Genomic DNA, 21,095 nt, shown 5'->3' on the forward strand with positions numbered 1-21,095 from the left:
CTTTTTTTCAGTATTTCATCCCCTGACCTATGAAGGAGGCGTAGACTTGAACAGGTACCTATACGTCTAGAACGAGTTTCTACTTGAGTTACGAAAAACCTTTGTCTAAATGATGAATGCAGCTCTTTGATCATATGAGGTGTGGAAATTTTACAGTGAATTATGTCTTGCTTTCCCCGTTAGGTAAGTCACCGAGCCTCAGAAAATTCTCTAAAGATCTGTAATGAGGCTTGGACTGTCCTGGCACAGAGTCGCTCTTCCTGTTTGAGGATTAAATCTCTCTCTCGTTGAGCCGCATTGTTTTACATTTGTGCTCTCGGGGGCCTCGAACCTCATGGTTCACTGCATTACTTGTGTTCTGTCCCAAAGCATCGAGGACCCTGACGAGAAAGTGGCCATGCTGACCCAAATCCTGGAGTTTGGCCAGACGCCAAAACAGCTCTTTGTGACCCCACATCCTCGACGGATCACCCCAAAGTTGAAAACTGTCACCCAGACCTGCAGTCCTGATGATCCCACAGCAGATTCTCCGGGTGAGTGTGTAAGGAGAATAAACGGGAGCACCCGAGGCTTCTTTTTTCTGAGTCAGATGTTCCGGGAGGTTCTGAAGCCACAAACAGCTGTGTGGCCCAGCGGTGGTTGTGTTGGGACACCCGATGGCCGTCCTCCCATTCTCCTGAAAAACAGCTCTGACAAGCCTGTTTTTGTTGTTGTTTCGTCTGTGTATTAACTGCTGATTTTAAAGAAAATCAGGTTACTTCTCTTTCCCGGTGGTATTACTCCCATTCCACAAGACTTGGCAGCATTTTGTTGTTGCTGCTGTTTTTCTCCTCCTTTTCTGTGGTTTTCCGAGCCAGCGTTTGATACGTAGCCCTTCACTTTTGCACGGGCCATTCCGGGCTTGCCGCTCCCACAGTCACCCTGGCCCCGCTCTCCCCTGCTCTCCCAGAAACAACTTCGCCATCCCTCACTCTCCTCTTCCTTCCCCACATACAGATCTGGAATTCAGGGTGCGTGGTTTTCTTCATTTGAATCATTGTCTTAGTCATTTGATGAACAAACACAGAGTCAGTTGCCAGGTGTCTGTAGCACCTGGCATATGCTGGGTGCTAAAATGAACTTGACCCTGTTGTGACATCTAGTATTTGAAGAAGGAGGAAAGAGTACTCCCCTTCAGCCAGTTACCTATGTTTCACATTTCATATAGGACGACCTCAGGCCAACAGGCTCCCAGGAGGAATCTGACGTCATGTGGAACCCTGGGAGCAAAGTCCCATGATTTCTTATCCTCTACACTCCTGTCTGTTCCGGGCACCTGGGGACCTCGTAGGTGCCGAGAGTGGAGTACTCTCTCAGGCCACAGGAACAGCTGGCAGGGGCCCAGGATCCTGGGTAGTCGGCCTTTCTTCTCTAAGAGATAATGGCCCACGGGGTTCAGTCATAAAGACCATGAGATTATCTTGTGATGCCTCTTAAACCCGTGCCCCGCTTAGTCACCAGGCTCATACCACTGTCTTGTGATTATAGTAGGGAGCAATTGCCCAGCCCTTCAGATGACAGGAGGGACCACTTCCCTCATCCTGGCCAGGGCACTTGTAGCTTGGAATGCAAGTCTGCTTTCTCCCCCTCGAAACCAAAAGGAAACCGCAGCATTTCTAGGGAATAGTCAGGCTCTTGCAATGATTACTGACAAGGAAATAGTTACTCGGTCTTGTGTTTCCTGAAGTTCCTAAGGCAGGGGCTGAGTGAAAACTTCGAGAACACTGGTAAGAGTATAAAAAGACTTCAGTCTTCAAAGATATTTTTCAGTCTTTCTCCCAAGGATTTTTATGTTATTTAAATTATACATTTTGTCATTTTCCCTTAACGAATGTGGAGCTCCCCAGCACATTTCAGGTAGTTCTGTTTCCGTGGGGCACTGGGTTTCCTTGGTTGGTTGGTTATACTAGAAAATACTGTGGCCCTGATGCTTGTTGTCTTCGGTGCTTGTTAATAATTCAGTCGACTCACTGGGCAACAATTCAATGTAGTCTCTCCAGGTGAAGAGTCTTTTGAAGACCTGACCGAAGAAAGTAAAAGCCTGGCCTGGAATAACATCACCAAACTGCAGTTACAGGAGCAATATAAAATCCACAAAGAGTAAGAGCGCCCCTCTGCCGTCCTTGCCAAACCCAGGGTCTTGACCTGGAGTGACACTGTTTTAAGTGGAGTTACGGGGGTGGGAACTCTCTTTCCGTGTTGTCTTGATGGGTTTTTCTCCCCCCACAATGTCTGTGGTGATCAGCCAGGTGAAGTCAACGTGGCAAGGGGAAATTCGGCACAGAATGGATTCGGCACAGTCAGCCTTCCATGCTGTCATGTCTCCCGCTGGTCCTTCTGAGCCCAGGGCGGGTGGGGTCTGTGGCCAGCAGGTAGTTCTGTGCCTCTCAAACTGGGGTACACAGCCCCTCAAGTGTTTGATGGGAGAAACATGGGATCTTCTCTAAGTGTTGAATTCACAGATATTGTAGGGGAAGAGGTGTCCTTTTAAAAATTTACAACAAGTATGTGGAGGGAGAGAGAGATCAAAGGGCGAAGTTCACAGGAGTTTTAAAAATAATACCCATACTTTCGAAAAAAGGGCTTGCTGCCAGGCCCAGAGGGGTTATGAGTGTTTAGACTTCCGCCATTAAGGATATTCGCACATTTTGGTAGGAAGGCTTGAGAAGCACTGAGCTCCCCTGAGCCATCCTGTTATGGATGAGAAAACCCAGGCTCAGAGACGGGCCTGGAGGCCTGCTTGATGGCATAGATGTCCTGACATATTGATACCACAGACACCATGGGTCACGGGTGGTTCTGAATGTCCCAGAGCACACCCTCCTGCTAAGAAGTACATAGTTCCACCTCATTCGTTCTAACAGTGGCTTTCCTTTTCTCAGTGTCTCTAAGTGACCCACAGAAAGAGGCCCTATCCTCCCAGGCAGTGTAGACGGGAAGGAACCTGTCAAAGGAAATGGTAGCACCAGAGAGAGTATCCTCACTGAACTGAGGCTCAGTAAATTTGATTCAGCAGCCAAGCAAGTGAAGTGCTTGTAAAGGAGAGTTTCAGCAATTCGGGGGACAGTCAGATAAGCAGATCAGTAATTTGGGGGACAGTCAGATAAGGGGAATTGAGGAGGAGCAGATTTCACAGCATCAGGAAGATGTTCGACTTTGACTGTGGCAGCTATTGGGAAGCCGAGAGGGAAAATGGTTTCCGGCCGCAGGTCTCACCCGAAACAAAATCTGAAGCTCCCAACTGATGATTTGGTCGTGGCAGGTGTAATGTGTGCAGGACAGATCCAGCAGACAGGCTGTAGCAAAAATAAATATAGACACTTGGTAAAATGAAATCCAGGACTTGAAAGAGACGAGTGTACCAGCTCATGGATGTTGGTAACTTATAAACCTCTGTCTTTAAACAGGGCAGTTACCGGAATAGCCGTCTCTTGTAACGGGTCTTCCGTCTTTACAACCTCACAAGGTGAGTTTTCCTGCCTGAACAGTGGTTTACCTGGAACCTTGAAGAATCCAGGATTCTTGACTCTGAGTTAAGGATTGCACTTGGGTGTGCTGCCTCACAGAAAGTGACTTTTGAGCAGTTTGTGGCATTTAGCAGAAAACGTCACCGTAGTTTGCCAGAAACGATCATGCGATTCCATTGCTGACGAGGTTTCCAGAAATTTCAGGGACAGGGCGGGCACAAGAGCTCACTCCTGGCTCCTTGCTAGGTCGGAGGCCCCAGAACAGCCAGGCAGCTGCAGGGTGTAGCCGGGGCGTCCCAGGGCACCGTGCGTGGGAGCATGGACAAGTGCACCTTTGCTGTTAGGAGTTTCATTTGTGTCACGGGCTATGCATTTCAGGGCATTTGTTGTGGAATTTCACTGGAAATCCAAGGCACAAATTGTTAATGTTCTACATTATTCGATTTTTAGTCATCCTGTTTAGGTTTTAAGACAACTTGCTCTGACAGTTAGTAGCCGGCTGTTTTGGAGGGGACTTTTCCTTTAGCCTTATCGGAGGAAATTATGTGTTTCATCGATTAAGTCTGGAAATGGTGCTGTCCAACCAAACCCTCCCAGAGAAGTCAGGCTTACCACTCTCAGAGTCGCTCACGGTGATTCATTATCTGTAGCACGTCCTTCCTCGCTCTCTCAGGGACAACCTCAGGATGCATACAGCAGAATTTTGCACAAAGCACAGATAATGGTTCTGCTGTCAGCCAAAGGAAGTGACATGCAGGACACACGCCGGGCCCCACTGGGGTCAGCAGGTGCCCTGACAGAGGGAAGCAATCTGCCTTCTCCCAGGATCCTGTCCCCCGAGGGTGCCAGCATCATCACACGAGACCGAATGCTGTATCGTGAAAGCATTTTCTCACTAAAGCTTTATCAGCAAGCAGAGCCTGTGTTCGTAGCTGGATTTGTCCATCAGGGTTTAAGTCCCTCAGCCACCTGTACTTGTATGACCTTGTAAACTATGACTGGGGACCTTGGGGAGCGTCAAGGCTTGAAACCCCGGATGCTCATTAAGCATGATATCCTTCTTTGTAAATTTACCAAGTGAAGGGGGAAGAGGGTTTGTTTTGTTTTTTGTTTTGTTTTTTAAGTGAGAAGCCTTTGTTTTTTTCTCTTTGTTTCTTCTGTTTATAACCTGTAGTACTGGTCTATGCATATCCTGATTGTCACCCCCAAGGGACCTTCCTTGCTCATACACACACGGTCTCCGTTTGGCTATGGGGGCACTCGGGGGGGTGCTCATCAGCTGCGAGCCAGGCTCCGGCAGGCTCCCCTCTAGCATGGTGACAGTCATCTGTTTTGAGAACAGCATCCTCACGTCCTGGGATGACTTACGGTTTCCCGTAGGATCCCCCAAATTCATAAGCTGCAGTAGACTTTGTGGTGATGACTCAGAAATGCCTGCTAGAAAAGGCATTCTTCAGAGTCAGCAGCACGGTCAGGAAGAGGCTCAGAGTTGAGTGTCGCCCAGAGGGTAAAGTTCAGGTAATGCTGTGTTCACTCCCTGGATTTTGTTTCCAAGCTGAATGCCAGAGAGTGTTTCAGCTTGATGAAGTCTCAGGACCTGCATGTATTGGTGTTGCAAAAATGAGGTTGAAATGTTAAATTTTACTATACCAAAGAAATTATTTCAAGCTCATTCTGACCTTTTCTTTATCATGTTGTGAGTTTACAAATTAGGAAATGTGTTATTTGTTTCAAATATGGGATGTTCCGAGTTCATTGTCATTTTTGCAAGTCTTGGTTCCCAAGAGATTGCTTTTGTACACTTCTTCAAGCTTCTGTTAGGCAAGGAAATTTTAATCCCTGCTTTATTATTCTTTAGGAAGTCAGTGGTTGCTTCATAAACGCTAATTCAGTTCAGGGGTAGCATACCATAACTGGGCAATTGGTTTAAAAAAAAATAAATTAAAATATATATATATATCCATGACTTTTGTTGTCTTTAAAATTGGTGTTTTACTCCCCTTTAACTTTTTTTTTTTTTTAAGATTTTATTTATTTGTGAGATAGAGCATGAGCTGGGGGAGGGACAGGGGGAGACAGAGAAGCAGGCTCCCCACTGAGCAGGGAGCCCAATGCGGGACTCAATCCCAGGACCCGGAGATCATGACCTGAGCCAAAGGTAGACGCTTAATTGAGCCACCCAGGCACTCCTTCTCTTTAACTTTGAGCTTCTATAAGTGACTAGGCCTGTTCCGGGTTCAGTCATGCTGAAATGTGAGCAGTGTGCTGGGCCTGGACTGGGTATGCGTTGGTTCCCTTGTCATGAGGGGACAGGTCACCAGATGGGGCCCCAGACCCTCTGGCCCCACCTCCCACCCCACTCCTGCTGCCTCTACTGTTGTTTATCCTCTGTAAGGGTCAGGAAGTCTTTCTCATATATCTGCCTTCTCATCATTAAACCAGATTCCACTTTGAAGATGTTCTCCAAGGAATCCAAAATGCTACAAAGAAGTATATCATTTTCAAATATGGTGAGTTCGTTTTAATTTTAAACCAGTGATATGATGGAAATTCATGTAGCACTTTGTTTTATACACACATGATGGCATTTCGTTTCTCCCCAAGCAGTTGGGTTTTTCCTATGTGATGTCTACAAAGTACCTCAGTGACATTACTTCTAAATTCAGTTTAAAAATTTTCAGGGTGCTTCTTTTTCAGAACACAGTGATTTTGCTTGTAGCCTAGAAAACTAGAAGTGCCAACCAGCAGAATTCCCCTTAATAATTCTTTCCTTTTCTGGAACTGTCAAACTAAACATGTCTGTGTTTTTTAAATAATGTGTGCATTTCTGAGTGGATAGCACCCCGAATTCTAGAAAACCAATTCTTCTGAAAAAACACATTTTATTGTTAATGTAATCCATCCGAATGGTTTTGAAAGTCCCTAAAGAATTTTGGAAGTTCTCCCTGCCTGTGGAAGCCTGTAATCCAGAGAGGCTCCTTGAGAATAACATGCAGCCCACCCTCGCCTCACGATTTACCTTCGTGAGGAGTTCCTCCAGCCCAGGGCTGTGAGGGCCCTCCAGAGCCCTGGAACGCCCGCAGGCTAGATCCGTATGCCCTGGACACACTTACTTGCTTACATTTGGGAAGGAACCTAGCATCTGGAATTAGCCACTTGAAAAAAAACTTCCCAAATAATGAGGAAGGCCAGAATAAACAGAATTTAAGCATTAATTTTGCGGAGAGCTTACAAGATAGTTTTAACATGTTAGGGATTTACTAATTATTGTATATAATTAATGTCAAACCATTTGTATTTCAGGCTTTATCATCTTGTTTACTTTTGCCAGGAGATGCCACTGTCATAAGTTCTTCATGGGATAATAATGTGTATGTATCTGAGTGTGCTCCTGGTGTAATTCTGCACGCGGCATAGTTGTCTTTGTGGACAGAAGGCAGGAAAGGACAGATCTTCCATTGGTGGGACGCTGGGTTTTCGAAAAAGAACAGATATTAGATAAGGCTAGTACTGGCGGCTTTGACTGTGATTGTTTGAATCTAGTAATTTCTCCCACTGGACTCTGTTTTTCTGTTTTAACCTGAGGTGAAAACACAAATGAGCCAGACCTGGAGATTTCTAGTTTCAAAGTCAGATATTGAGTATTTTGGTGCAATAACATTAGAACAGTATTTTGTAATTCTAGTGAGTCTTAGTGTAGAATTAAACAACATAATACTCCTTGAATATGTGTTTAAGAGTCTCCAAATTAAGCTGGAATTCTTTTTAATAGTTCTCCTTCTCTTTTCTGTTAGCTATTTTTACTCTATAGCATTTGCAAGACGCCAGGACACGTTAATGGGACATGACGATGCCGTTAGTAAGATCTGTTGGCATGACAACCGACTGTATTCAGCATCGTGGGACTCCACCGTGAAGGTTTATATAGAATTTGTAACTTAAAATGTTTGGATACTGCAAGTGTTATAAACCGTTGTACACCTGTTGTTAGTGCGTTCCCTCACTTCATTTCTTTTCACAGAGCGTCAGTGATCTGTAAAGATACTGAATGTTATCGCCTCTGTTTTCCCAACATGTGTACTTCTCAATAGGAAGTTTTCCCGATTTCTGTACTGTGTACTCAACTGGGGGTTGGAGTGATGCAGAATTCACAAAACAGAGTTATAGAGAAATAAAGGTGACTTGTGAACAACATAGGTTTGAACTGCACAGCCTGCTTAGACATGGAGTTTTGCTGATAAATACATACAATACTGTAAATTTATGATTTTCTTAACCTTCTTTTTCTCTAACTTACTTTACTATAAGACTACAGTATATAGTACAAGTAACACAAAATACATTGGTCAACTGTTTATGTTATTGTAAGACTCCCGGTCAACAGTGACATTTGGGGGGAGTCAAAGTTACACATAAGATTTTCAACTGCATGAAATAGTGGGTAGGAGCTCTTCCCCCCCACATATTGTTCAAGGGCCAACTGTACACAGCAACAGCCCCTCTTATCTCACACAGTCGGAACTAGCAGTTAATCCGTTAATCAGAAAATGTTATAGTTTAAGTGAGGACTCATGAAAAGCGAATGCATTTTATTTCAAGTCAAAACATATAAATGCACATTCATTCATCATTCTGTTGATATGGGGCCATCCTTGCCCTCTTCTTTGGGACCTTACACAACTGTCTTGCAAAGATCACACCAGTACTCATCATCTTCAGCTTCCAATTTGCATTTATGTAAAATGAAATCAAGAACCTAAGACTGTTAGAATTCCTTCAAGAGTTTTTCAGGATTTCCCCCATTCTTATCAATTTTCTTGCCTACACCAAATTTTACTAAGTTTTATTATTTTTTTTAATTTTAGTAAGTTTTTTGGTGACTTGCCTTTTTGGGTCTTCTCAAACCCTCAGTAGACACCACAACACTTTTACACTCATGTTTCCTCAGTTTGCACAAAAAGCACAGAATACAACAGCAAGTACAAAGGGTAGAAACAGACAAACAGGTGCAGCGGACACTTGGTGAGCGCTGTAATGGGAATAAAAACGGGCACTGCAGGAAAGGAACTGGAAGCATTTCACAGCTTTATTTTGTTGACAAGTACGTCAGCTGGCAATTGGTTGGTCAAGAGCGCTTTTCTTGAATGTGTTAGGCATGCTTTCATTCTAAATGTTTGCAAATACCTTCTGCAATATATTCCACCTTAGGTGTGGTCTGGTGTTCCTGCAGAAATGACATGCACCAGGAGACAGCAGTTTGACATGCTGGCTGAACTGGAGCACGATGTCAGCGTGAGTACCAGCCACAGCACTGCTCAAAAGCTGAGCCTGAGTCCCGGGGAGGGTGATAGCAGTTGGTTTTACCTGTGTGTTTTTTTGTTTTTGTTTTTGTTTTTTCTTTTTCATTTTATTTTGCTTACTGGAGGAGAGCATGGGCGCTCCATTCTTTTGACTTGATTCTTTGGGTTTCCAAGTTTGCTTTTTTTCCCCCCTCCAATTTGCCATTTCCCTGAGAATTAACTACCGTCCCATGCAATTTCCAAAATACCAATTTCTGAGCATGACACTGAATATTTGGATACCCTCAAACTATCTGGGGTGTAGATTTTTGTGTTTTCTGACACAGAGAGTAGACAGGGCCGTCTGTCCAGCATGACGGCCTCTGACAGTGTTGGGGGGCACACATGAGCCAGGAGAGCCACACTCGTGCCGGCCCTGCTGGGTCAGGGCCCCCTGCTGCATCTCCCACTAGAGCTGACAGTACTGCCTTTTCTCCGAGGTGCAAATTGCTGCCTGACTTGCACGGTCGGCAGATGAGCTGAGGTTGAGAGATATTTATGTAGTCTGTAACTCCAGGTGGACATGCAAATACAACCTTGAGATCCCCTACTTTTCCCAAAGCCCTCACATAAGCATGGGTCCACTGTGCTTCAGACCGCCTGGCATCATGGTTTATAACTCATGGAGGCATCATCCTAAAACTTGTCAATTTTAGACCACATTAAAACAGCAAATGGGGCGCCTGGGTGGTTGTGTCAGTGAAGCATCCAACTCCTGATTCAGGTCCTGGCTCAGGTCATTATCTCATGGTTTGTGGGCTCAAGCCCCGTGCCCAGCTCCACAGTCAGTGGGGAGTTTACCTGAAAATTCTCTCCCTCTGCCACTACCCCCATGCACTCTTACACATGCTCTAAAATTAAAAAATCTTAAAATCCAGCATTGCAGTTACCCAATATTTCCTTTTATTCACTAGCATATGAAGAATTTCATTTTTAAATAATTCAGTAGGTAATGTTGAAATACATCTGCAGTAGTCACATCAGTACACCGTACAGCGGAGTCGAACCTTTATCGTGTCCCGATAGTGGAGTCAGCCTAGGGAAACCGCTAATGACTGTAATTCTAAATGGAATACTTTGTGTTTTCTTCCTTAGGTAGATACAATTAGTCTAAATGCTGCAAGCACACTGTTGGTTTCAGGCACCAAAGAAGGCACAGTGAATATTTGGGACCTCACTACAGCCACCATATTGCATCAGATCTCATGCCATTCAGGGACTGTATATGATACTGCTTTTAGCCCAGGTAGTATGATCCTTTTTACTACGGATGATAACTGGGGGAATCAGAATTATTACTTTAAAATAGAGAAGAATGTAAAAAGGAAAACAGTCTGCCGATAAAAGTGTCGCCTGTATCTGAGGCTGTTTCAGGCACAATAACATCTACTTATGCCATTTGCACCCACAGAAAACCTGTAGTGGACATTGTTCTTAATTTGTCAGCTCCCCAGAGAAATTAAATTTATGCAAATGAACTCACACCAAAGGGTCATCAGCCCAGTGTCTTAGAAGCATTTCAAGGAGAGGAGAGTCATCAGTTAAGTACAAGTAGCTCAAGGAGCCCAAAAGTGAACGTTATGTCACAGATAATATGTCAGAATAATCTTCAGTACACTTCTGAAGCCGTTTTACCTCGTGTTACAGACAGTCGCCATGTCCTCAGCACAGGGGAAGATGGCTGTCTAAACGTCATAGATGTGCAGACAGGAATGCTCATCTCTTCTCTGACTTCGGATGAGACCCAGAGGTACATTTCCTGAGTTACTAGTGGGGGAAGACATGTACAAACAAGTTCATGGTCCTGTCATGTGGGCTTGCTTTGGCAGGGTAATAGAGCCCCTCCTTCATGAGGACTGATCAGATCATCATTTCTAAATCATGCTTGCAGATGCTTTATCTGGGATGGAAATTCTGTTTTATCTGGAAGTCAGTCTGGCGAACTGCTTGTTTGGGACCTGCTCGGAGGAAAAATCAGTGAGCGAATACAGGGCCATGCGGGTAAGCAGTTATGCAGCTGACTTCTCCTTTCTCCCTAAAATGCTGAACTCAAACGGCTTTTCCCATCGGGAAGCATACTCTTCCCAGGCAGAAAACACACCATTTCTCTCCATACTGCCAGTGTTCCCCTCCAGCACCTTGGCTGGCCAGGTGGAATCCTTTGGGACTGAGATTTACGTTGACAAGACAGTAGATTCCAAAAAGGAAGTTTTTATATTAACTTCCCCATGGAGAATTAAAAACCACAGTAAAAGCTGGAATCGTTTTAAAAATACAGGCACGAAGTTTTAATCAAACCCCAAGCAACACAAAAATTACAATGAGAACAATTTTCCTCCCACTGCTGACCCCACCCCAACCCCGCCGTTCTCCTCCCTGAACGATGCGTGTCCTGGAGTTGTGCCCTCTTACTATTGAGAGGGTAGGTTATAGGCATGTTAACTATTCTGCCCATTTGGTTTTTTCCCACGTAGTATCTTGTAGAGATTCACTGCATTTGCTTACATTTGCATGGTTGCCTCCTGATCATCTGGATGATTTTATGGTTTTTAATTCTTCTAATAACTACAGTTTTATGTTTCTATTTACTTTCCACTGTGACCAGTAACTGTCCCCTCGTTCAGTCCCTTCCCTCTAAGTTATGTGGTTATTTCCTAACATTATAAAGTGATCTGTTTAGGTCATCCTCAACTTACTGGCTTTAAGCAACATTTATCTGACTCCTTCCTGCAGAAATGGAATTAGCCAACTTCCACCAGCTCCTGCCTTCTCCTCTCATCCGTGTCCTAACCACTGCAGTAGGAGTATGTTTGCATCCGTTATTTTAGCTTTATGTTTAAGTGGTTTATTGCTCACACAAGTTCCCTATACCAAGCAGTTATTTTTAATTTACATACCAATTACAGGATGAGAGAAGACGACACAGTACTTGAGAGTATGTTTTGGGGGGCCCCTGGGTCAACTTACCACCTAACCACAAGGTCTCTTTCTCTTAGGTGCTGTGACATGTATATGGATGAATGAACAGTGTAGCAGTATCATCACGGGAGGGGAAGACAGACAAATTATGTTCTGGAAATTGCAGTATTAAGTGCCTTTTCCCCTCTTGAATGTTAAGTTGAACTCTATTTAATGTATTTTTAAACCAGACTTTTAAATGAACTGATGAATGTGCAATGATAGTAATTAGAAATTTTACCACATGAGACATTTGTGGTTTTAAACTTCCTAAATCATGGCGACTTCATTGAAAGCCATTAGTTGCCATCCTCTAAGGCAGACAAAGATATGACAGTGTTCGGGAGAAAACATTACATTTGAAAGGTGGATGGTCATCCTAGTATGCTGATGGTCAGAAGGCAGGTTTGGGTGGCAAAGAGAAGTAGCTAAGAGATAATAAACTAAGATGGGAAAACTTTCAGGAAACACTGAACAATTTTGATTTTTCCAAGAAAACGTGCAGTATTCTCTACTACTTCTGAGTCACTCTATTTTGTCTTCCTAATCTAAGAATTGCTGCCCACTGGGTTTTTGGGTATGTGTTTTCTTGGAGTGGTTACTTTGTATAACCTACTGTCCTCAGATTCTAAGAACCTGGGGAATGATTAGCAATTAAGTTTACTGTGTATAGGAACGGTTTATTTCATTATAGCTATTAAATGCTCATCTTTTCTACATTAAAAATATTTTTCTGTAATGAAAGCAGTTTTCATTTTCTTATTTAAACCAAGACTAGTAGTACCTTTTAAGAACTTCAAGTATTGGTCCTTCTAGAAAACCATAAAGTGACGTGAATGTCATTCATTCTTACATTTTTTGGAGCCATCCTCAGACTCAAATCTAGGTAATTAGGTAGGTAAACTGGGAAACCCTGTTTGGTGTGCTTTTCCAAATTTCAACAAGGTAAGCTGTAAAGCCATACTACTGACTTCCTTTTATATTATGACAATGTTTTTAAAAGGTGTAGGAGAGTTTTATCTTGTAGGTGTATGATATGGGGGAAAAAATGATCCAGGGTAACAGTTTTCAAAGTCAGTTTTAAGTGTCATTGGACATGACTTGGTCTCAGGTATTGCAGAGAGCACCCGTGGCCTCCGCTGAGTTCCTGATGCTCAGCCTTAAGTGTGCAGGCTGGCTACCTGCGGTTCCCAGGTGGAAGCACTCTTCCTGACACACCTACTCTCTTGGCACAGATGGCTTTTCTCAGGGCCTCTGGATGCTCACTGCTGAGACAGTTTCCACAGGCCCAAGTTGTGAACTTCATACGCCCGTTCCCAAAGTCATGCAAAAGTTTGGTGAAGGGCACTGACAGCTTCCAAATGATGCAACAGACTAAAAGTCCTCTTTATTTATACATATTTAATTAAGATGAAATAGGCATAAACCATAAAGAAAAAAATCAGGATAAAGTGTCACTTCCATTTTGTAGGGAGGGGTCAGGAAATGGAACAGATTCCCTGGGAAACATCCTAAGACCATCCCAAAGTAGTGAGGTTACAGAATGTTAAAGACAAAATTAGGTATTATTCCACTTAATCTACAAATGGATAAAGGGAGTCAGAACTTTATCCTATTTGGTATAAGAATTTTTACATTTAATATATAGTGAATCATTTCTCAGAAAGTAATACCAGTAAGTTTTAGAAGAAAGAAATTTCCATTACACAATTGACTAGAAAATCTCAAATGCAACTAAGCAGCTATGCTATAGCTCATTATGTACCATTACATTGTTCTGGGCTAGTGTACATTTCAGTTTAACACAGAACTGCATTTTGGGTTTTAGAAAGGCAGCAATAGTTATATTTTGGCTTTTATTCTAGATGCTTAACACAGTTAAGGCGACAGTTGAAGCGTATTAAGTAAAGGTAGTTACAATTAAATGATGATCAACACAATCTCAAGCAACCTACATACACTGTATAATGCTTACATGGAATGAAACCAGTGTACTTAATTGGTATTTTACACGCACACACACACAGAGAACTAAAAAAACATCAAAAGCAGTCATTCTACATGTACTATGGTTACACATTAAAAATGCAATTATACCATAGAACTAAAGTAATATGAACAGCACTACTTGATATGTAAAATAAAGGTGATTGGTTCTAACACAGAGCTAAGCCTGTATCAGTCATTCTAATCATAATGGCTTGTAAAAGCATCAGGTTTCCAGTAGAGAAACTACTCTATGAAAATCAGTTAAAATCTGTCCACAGTTTCACATCAGTAAAACCAGGATAAGGCTACGATCTTGAAGTGTGAACAAGATATCCAATCAAAACAGTAAGATTCCCAGCCATAATGTAAGATAGAAAGGTCTTCATGCAGCATATGCTCTCTGGCTCCTAGAAAGCTTCATGTGCATAATATAAAGTTAAGTTGCCCAAAAAGTAAACTGGAGTTCAGTGAAGTTTCCATTGTGCCATGACTTTTAAACTTCAGGAATGGTGTGATCCATCAGGCTTTTCATAATGCTTGGTGCCATCCTATGAGAGAGTCACTTTATTAAGCAGTGTGGTTTGGGTTTCTCTTTTCAAAAAGGTTATGCTAATCGAAAAAAATCCCCCCTCAAATTCAGCACTTGCTAGCATCAAGTGGGACTGTGGGGAAAGGGAAGGATTTTTGTTTTTGTTTTAAATGAGTTCAGATCTAGGAGTGTCAGGGAAAATCTAGTCTCAGAGGAAATCCATCTGTTTGCAAATATAGCCAATGTGAAACACCATCTGCACCTTTGCTAGAAAAGTTAGATAAGATACAAGTAAGTCCTCATATATTAAAGCTGATGACTAAAAGCAAGGAAAATGACAACAATGTTATGAACTGGGAGGGACATGGTAAGAGGGAACCTGTCACTGTTTTAAGAGAACTTGAGAACAAGTAGTCTTGACTGTAACACTTCCCTTTCCTTTCTACCCAGAAACTGAAAAATTTTATTAAGGTATTATGTTTTTAATCTTTTAAATCTTACTTCCACAGGCAAGATAGATTCTGAAAGAAGGATCTAATTTGGCTTGGCAAAACAGCTATGATAGAAGCCAGGATTTTAAAAGTTCTAGGGAAGGTAACAACACTTGCTGCCTCTCTTCTATTCCCCCACTCAGAGGTGTCCAAACCTCCTTTCCTGAGGCCAATACTAGCACCACACCCCACACCCCTGCATGCCTCTACCTACCTCCTCAGATGCTCTCAGAACAAAAGCATTACTTCTAACATCCCACAGACAAGAATTCTGCAACATGAACCACCAGAATAGATTTCTACTGAGAAGAGAAGCTGTAGGCAGGGTGCAACTGCAGTCCATTTTACTGAAAGCTAAAATGAAAGCCTGCCCACTTTTGCTCATATACCTCTTTTCAACTAGAAAATGTTAACATTTCGGAAGTGTACGGTGAATTTATTCAGTACTTGCAAAGTTGTGAGAGATCATCCTTACCTACCTATTCCTCTGATTTAAATAAGTAACTTCAGATTTCTAGGTAAATACCATGTCATCCCTTAGGTAAAAGAATCAAAGGTTTGAGACTTAATATAAGCACTGTACCTTAACTTGGAAAACCGTAAGAATCTAATTGAAGTACTGTCTACTTACCGTTTAATAATATGTTCAAAGATAAAAGCAGGCATGATTGTAATAGTAACTACAGTCTCAGATGTTGACAGTATGTCTGCAATTTGAGAATCCTGTTGGAAACATGTAATAAAAATTATTAAGGCTTTATTTCAAAATATGAAAGTATGTTATTCTTGGTAAATATGTATGTCCTTTTGCATCTTACTAGATCTCTAAAATCTGACCCTTGATATTTGTCATTTTTTCCAGTTTCTTTTACCAAGTTTAATTCTATAGAATCACAATTTTATAGATGGAAACAAAATTGCTATGTAAACTGAGTAAATATTTTAGCTTAAAGAATCATCTTTTCATCACTTAATTTGTAATGAAATAATTTTCCTTACAATACTACCCCTCAGTTAAATGGTGCAGTCTGAACCAAGTTTATGAAATGAACACGTCTTAATGAAAATCTTTATACCTTAAAATAGGAATCTATAGAGGAAAAAAAACAAGGTACTAATACAAACAGAAACTACTACTCATTTTCTACCATTCCTGGGTTGAAAAAGCTGAGCAATCATTCATTCAGAATGTCACCAAAATCTTCAATGCCTATGTCTCTACAGAATTCTAGTTCAAGGGACTGCTAAAATCATAGAGTTAAGCCCTTTGCTATAGGAATGTTAATTCCAAAGAGCCTTAAGTAATTCCTTTGGCCTGAGAGCACAGACAGAGCCCCAGGTTCCCATCACCCATCTCCCCACTGAGTTTCTATTTTGGGGGTCAAGATGAAAATACCACTGAAACAGACAAATGGAAAAGACAGTTGCTAAAATAAAACTTCAGCACAAGACACGACTTCTATTCCTTACCTTCAGCCCAATGACATTCTGCCCATTGACTTCACAGATGTTATGTTCTGTGAGAAGACCATTTCTGGCTGCAGAACTATCTTTCACTATGGATGTTATCTTTCCATTTTTAAAGATAAAGCCAACATGTCCAGTACTATCCTTATGCATGGTAACTGTCCGTTCAAAGGGCCTGTAAACATAATGGATTAAATTAAAAATGTCCTTCTTCCTACTGGTCCAAGTTACTCTTTTAAAGTTTCCTTAGATATAAGGTAAATTTGGTATTCATCTACAAAATGTTTACTAAAAATACCATGTGTGAGAAACTGGAAACAAGGTTATATAAAACCTAAGTTTAAAAGAATAAAAATCCAAAAGCTAACTGTAACTTAACACTTATTACGGTGCAAGAAAATAAAGGCCCTTATTTCATACACCTAAATGTTTAGGTTATAAACTAACTGCTAAATAAAGAATTCTATCTTCCCACTTTGACAACTAGAGAGTCTATAGCCAACCCAAAAAAGCCAGATTTGGTTTGTAGAACTCCTACACCACTTGGGAGTTGTGCAGGAACCCTGGCACTGTCTGTGTCCATCCTATGCCGGATATTTAAGCAGCAAACTGGGAAGCAAGGCCAGAGATACCATCCTGCTAACTTTTTTCCAAGATTTGTTTTTTATGATCTAGAGAGACAGCAAGTAACGTCTTAGAGGATGAATTTCGTAAGCTCTGAAATAAGATCTATACAAAACCAGAATGCTATAAACACACACACACACACACACACACACAAAAACTATGGGGTGCCTGGGTGGCTCCATGGGTAAAGCCTCTGCCTTTGGCTCAGGTCATGATCCTGGGGTCCTGGGATCAAGCCCCACATTGGGCTCTCTGCTCTACAGGGAGCCTGCTTCCTCCTCTCTCTCTCTCTCCCTGCCTCTCTTACTTGTGATTTCTGTCAAATAAATACATAAAATCTTTAAAAAGAAAACTATGCAAGAAGAATCTGCAACACACAAATTGCCAGATTATAAGGCTGATCAGTAAGGTGATAATCTTCTGCATCAAAGTATTATATCCACAGAATCTTAAAAGCCCAAGAAAATGGAAAACTAGTCTTGAATCTCCATTTGAACTGTCTAGTCAACTTACCTGTCACGAACAGTCATAGTAATCTTCTCTCCAAAAGCCTGTTTGAGTACCTTGTGCGCTTTATCAGAGCTCCAGCCTGCACAGTTTTCCCCATTGATCTGGAGTACTTGGTCCCCAAATCTCAGACCAACCAATGAGGCTGGAGAATTTGCCTGGACCAGCTGAACAAATATGCCCTAGAGAATAATAAAATAACTTTGGTCACTTACCACTGTTATGATATGGTTTAAAAATGCTGGAAAGTTAGGAATCTACTCTAGTAAAGAGAGAGAGAAACTACATGAATATATGTTGTTACTGCCAAAAAGGAAACTGAAAATTTTATCAAGACAGTGGCCCCAAGAAATAAGGCAAAAATGTAATATCTTACTAGTAATTCCAACCTCAAATCATGACCCACCGCCCACCTGACCAACCTTAATCATCCCCTTCATCTTGGAATAAAAAGTCCAAGGAAAATAAAGTAGGGTTGCCATAATAAATGTAAGCTTCTATGAGTCTGGTAGAATACAAGAGGTATTGGCACATGGTTTTTGTTTAGGGGGAAAGTGAGTCTACGGTTAGAAATTTCATGATTTCTTTAGTTTAAAAAATGATAATTTAGTGTAAGGTCGTAACTCTCCTTACAACTGAAGGACTCCTTAACCCATTTGCTAAATTAGATAAATAAGATTAGAGTTTATTTAACAGCCTAAAAAGGTGGGTACATTCAATACCACTCGTTCTTAGAAGGAATCCACTATGAAATATAGAAAACTCAAGTTTAGTCGACGAAGAACTAAATCCACGTGGATATTTATCCTTCTATTAACCCAGTCTCAGATGAAGAAAATGTAAAAGTATAAAAGAAGAGTAAAGTTGGTAAAATATGAAAGCATCTACAAAGTTGGACCCTTTCTATCCTCCTAGGCTAGGTCAGACATGTCCTATGTCTTACAGTTTACTTCAGGGCAGTACTGAAAACCAGAAGGCACCATGTAAAATGGTCAGAGCAGTTGAGTTTTGGCCAAATGGAGATATCCACTGCAGGGGTAACTGCATTGGAGATAGGGGCCTATGAAGAGTGTCTTGTCTTTTAAGACAAAGGAAGGAACAGAGAAGAAATCCTGGCAGATGGGCAGCATATATTATTCACTGAAAAGGAAGGGAGAGCAGTAAAGTCAGGGCCATTGATGCCCTCAGCTCTCTGGGTAGGTAGCCTGGGTTGGGGCTTCCTGCTAAGATTAGCCTCAGCCATTTACCAGTGTGGGATACTCATTGTCATTTTGTGTGTGAAAAAGTTGGACACGCTGGGCTAACAAGACTTAAGATTAATAAGGAATCCAAGAGGTAATACCTAAAACCACAAATTGGGAAAAAGACTCAGCACATCCCTAACAATCCTAAATGCCTCCTAGGAGAAGAACCCTATTTAATTTCTTCAGTATGGTGAGGTTAAGAGGGAGAGTAATTACAAAGGTAAAGGAACAGCTGCCCTAATTAGAAAATCACTTTTACTCAAAAAAATGACCTATTAAATCAAAATGAAGGATGGAAATAATAAACCTGCAAACCCACTTCACAAGTTAAATGATCATTATTTAATTTAAAAATACACACCATTAATGGACACCAATTCTCCCTGGTCAGTCTCTTAATCACATACGATGCCCTATTTGAATACCATAATTTTACTTTATAAACTATGTTATTCATGAAGACCAGTGAACTTTATTCCAGAAGACTCAAAAAAAAAAATTCATTAAAGGTAATGAAGTACCAACCTGCCTCTTCAAAATAAGGCATCTCCAAGTAGAAAATTTTAAGTTAGCAGATTTAAAATGATCTTGATTATAAATTCAGTATTATAATTCATGAAAACATTCTTACTGTAAATTATTCTAATAGTGATCAGTTAATATCTCAAGCTATTTGGACAAACAAATAGAATGAAAAATACTTACATTATCTATTGATTTAAGCCTGAGCCCAATTTTTCCATCTTGATCCTTACACAAAATGACTTCACGAATCCCTTGCTTAATTTCTGCTCTACGAATTCCAACATCATTACCAGTTACAGGAGCCACCATATAGTTCATACTGGAAGGTCTTGCTACCAACTGCTAATAAAAACACACACAATGTGTCAATACTTAGAAACATTTTAATTAACTCGAATATACTCAGTTGTGGTTTCCCAAAAAGTAATCTGCATACTGTTACCCTCAGATAAAGTCTGATTTACCCAAAAAGGACCCTAGTTTTTATTCATTCCTTTTTTTTTAAAGATTTTATTTATTCATTTGAGAAAGAGAGCATGAGCAGGGGAGAGAGGCAGAAGCAGGCGGAAAGCAGACTCCCTGCTGAGCAGAGAGCAGGTTGCAGGTGCTCAACCATCTAAGCCTCCCAGACACCCCTTATTTACTAATTCTTAAGGAAATTCATCACCTCCAACAGATTCAATGACTTACCTTCTGACTTCACTAGTATTTGCTTCATGTATACTTTGGCTTATCTCCACTCAAATGTATTATCCTCGAGCTTAAAGGCCTTATCATACTTCTGAAATTCACACAACATTTTCCAGAGGGTTCTTTTATATGTGGTCTGATCTTTATTAGCCATCTACTGACTTTCAGCATTTCTATAAGAGGAGGAACCTTCTTACCTCACAGTGCCACTGTGAGAATTAAAACTGCATGCTTACATGAGTGCTAACACACACAAGACAGGATAATACATTTCTCATTCTCTGTAATGAACATTTATGGATTAACCAATTATATGCACAAACCAGACTGACCAAGAACAGCTATATGAGGGAAGCATGGAAGGTACCATGCTGCGAATTTTTCAATTTTCTCAAGTTTTCTTGACCAAAACTGCTTTTTTAAGTGAATCCCTTTTCTCAACCAAAAAGATAGTGAGGGAAGAGCTAATCAAAAGACTTCTTCACTGGAATCTGTCAAAAAACCCTCTGACCTACCTAAGAACTGTGATGCTCAGAGCAGCAATAAGGAAAGAGGAACCTCAACTACATAATCACTACAGATGGCAAATTTTTTTCAGAATTCATGGTAATTATGATAGCATATTCTAAAGCTGATAGTCTAACAGGAATAATATACACACACAATTACACTAGAAATCAGAACGGAATGCCAGAAAGTATTACTTGTGAGATTACAAAGGTTCAAAATAGAAATGACTACAGCCTATAAGAAACAGAGGAAAAACAGGTAATGGGATAGAAACAGAAAAACTTTATTTAGCAAATGAATTATTTAGGTGGAATACAGAACAAAGGGTTGGGGGGGGGCTTTGGGGGGGGGGTTTACTTTTGGAAAATATTTTTTCCAGCAGTATTTTTAAGTACCTGACTTACTAGGTGTTCTTACTTATTATGACCAACACCACATTACCACTGTCCCCTTTCCCCATGCAACTATTTCTGGTAAGGGCTACTAAAATAACCTAGATCATCTTCCTGATTCTCCACAGAGCAAGCACAGAAATCTTAAAAAAAAAAAAAAAAAAAAAGAAAGAAATCATTATGATCAGACCACTCCTATAACTCTATCCCAATTCCTTACACCACGGTTTACAAGGCCAGAGAGCACCTGGTCCCCACTACCACTCCAATGCCATCTACTGTCATGCCCTGCCTTGTTTCCTCTGCTAGTCACACATGTCT

The 21,095-nt window shown here is 41.2% G+C and overlaps 2 protein-coding genes across 3 annotated transcripts in view; one reads left to right on the forward strand and one right to left on the reverse strand.

The window, feature by feature from the left end:
- Positions 1-12,547, forward strand: part of NSMAF (neutral sphingomyelinase activation associated factor) — a 57,061-nt gene extending 44,514 nt beyond the window's left edge. Inside the window, 12 exon segments of the mRNA XM_046013478.1 lie at positions 12-54; positions 370-533; positions 2,031-2,139; positions 3,447-3,505; positions 5,949-6,016; positions 6,810-6,877; positions 7,301-7,424; positions 8,715-8,798; positions 9,941-10,091; positions 10,493-10,595; positions 10,737-10,846; positions 11,842-12,547. Coding sequence (XP_045869434.1) covers positions 12-54; positions 370-533; positions 2,031-2,139; positions 3,447-3,505; positions 5,949-6,016; positions 6,810-6,877; positions 7,301-7,424; positions 8,715-8,798; positions 9,941-10,091; positions 10,493-10,595; positions 10,737-10,846; positions 11,842-11,936 — 1,178 coding nt within the window. The 3' untranslated portion in view covers positions 11,937-12,547.
- A 621-nt stretch (positions 12,548-13,168) lies between these two features.
- The window catches only part of LOC123950655 (syndecan binding protein), a 39,774-nt gene continuing 31,847 nt past the window's right edge, over positions 13,169-21,095 (reverse strand). Inside the window, exons 5-9 of one of the 2 annotated variants that reach the window (XM_046018855.1) lie at positions 19,363-19,521; positions 17,420-17,595; positions 16,283-16,454; positions 15,444-15,535; positions 13,169-14,340 (exon numbers count right to left, since the gene is read on the reverse strand). In XM_046018855.1, the coding sequence (XP_045874811.1) occupies positions 14,286-14,340; positions 15,444-15,535; positions 16,283-16,454; positions 17,420-17,595; positions 19,363-19,521 (654 nt within the window). In that variant the 3' untranslated portion in view covers positions 13,169-14,285. Of the gene's footprint in view, positions 14,341-15,443; positions 15,536-16,282; positions 16,455-17,419; positions 17,596-19,362; positions 19,525-21,095 lie in introns of both variants that reach the window. The other variant, XM_046018848.1, reaches the window with a different exon arrangement.

Source organism: Meles meles, chromosome 1, assembly GCF_922984935.1.
Source record: "Meles meles chromosome 1, mMelMel3.1 paternal haplotype, whole genome shotgun sequence".
NCBI lineage: Eukaryota > Metazoa > Chordata > Mammalia > Carnivora > Mustelidae > Meles > Meles meles.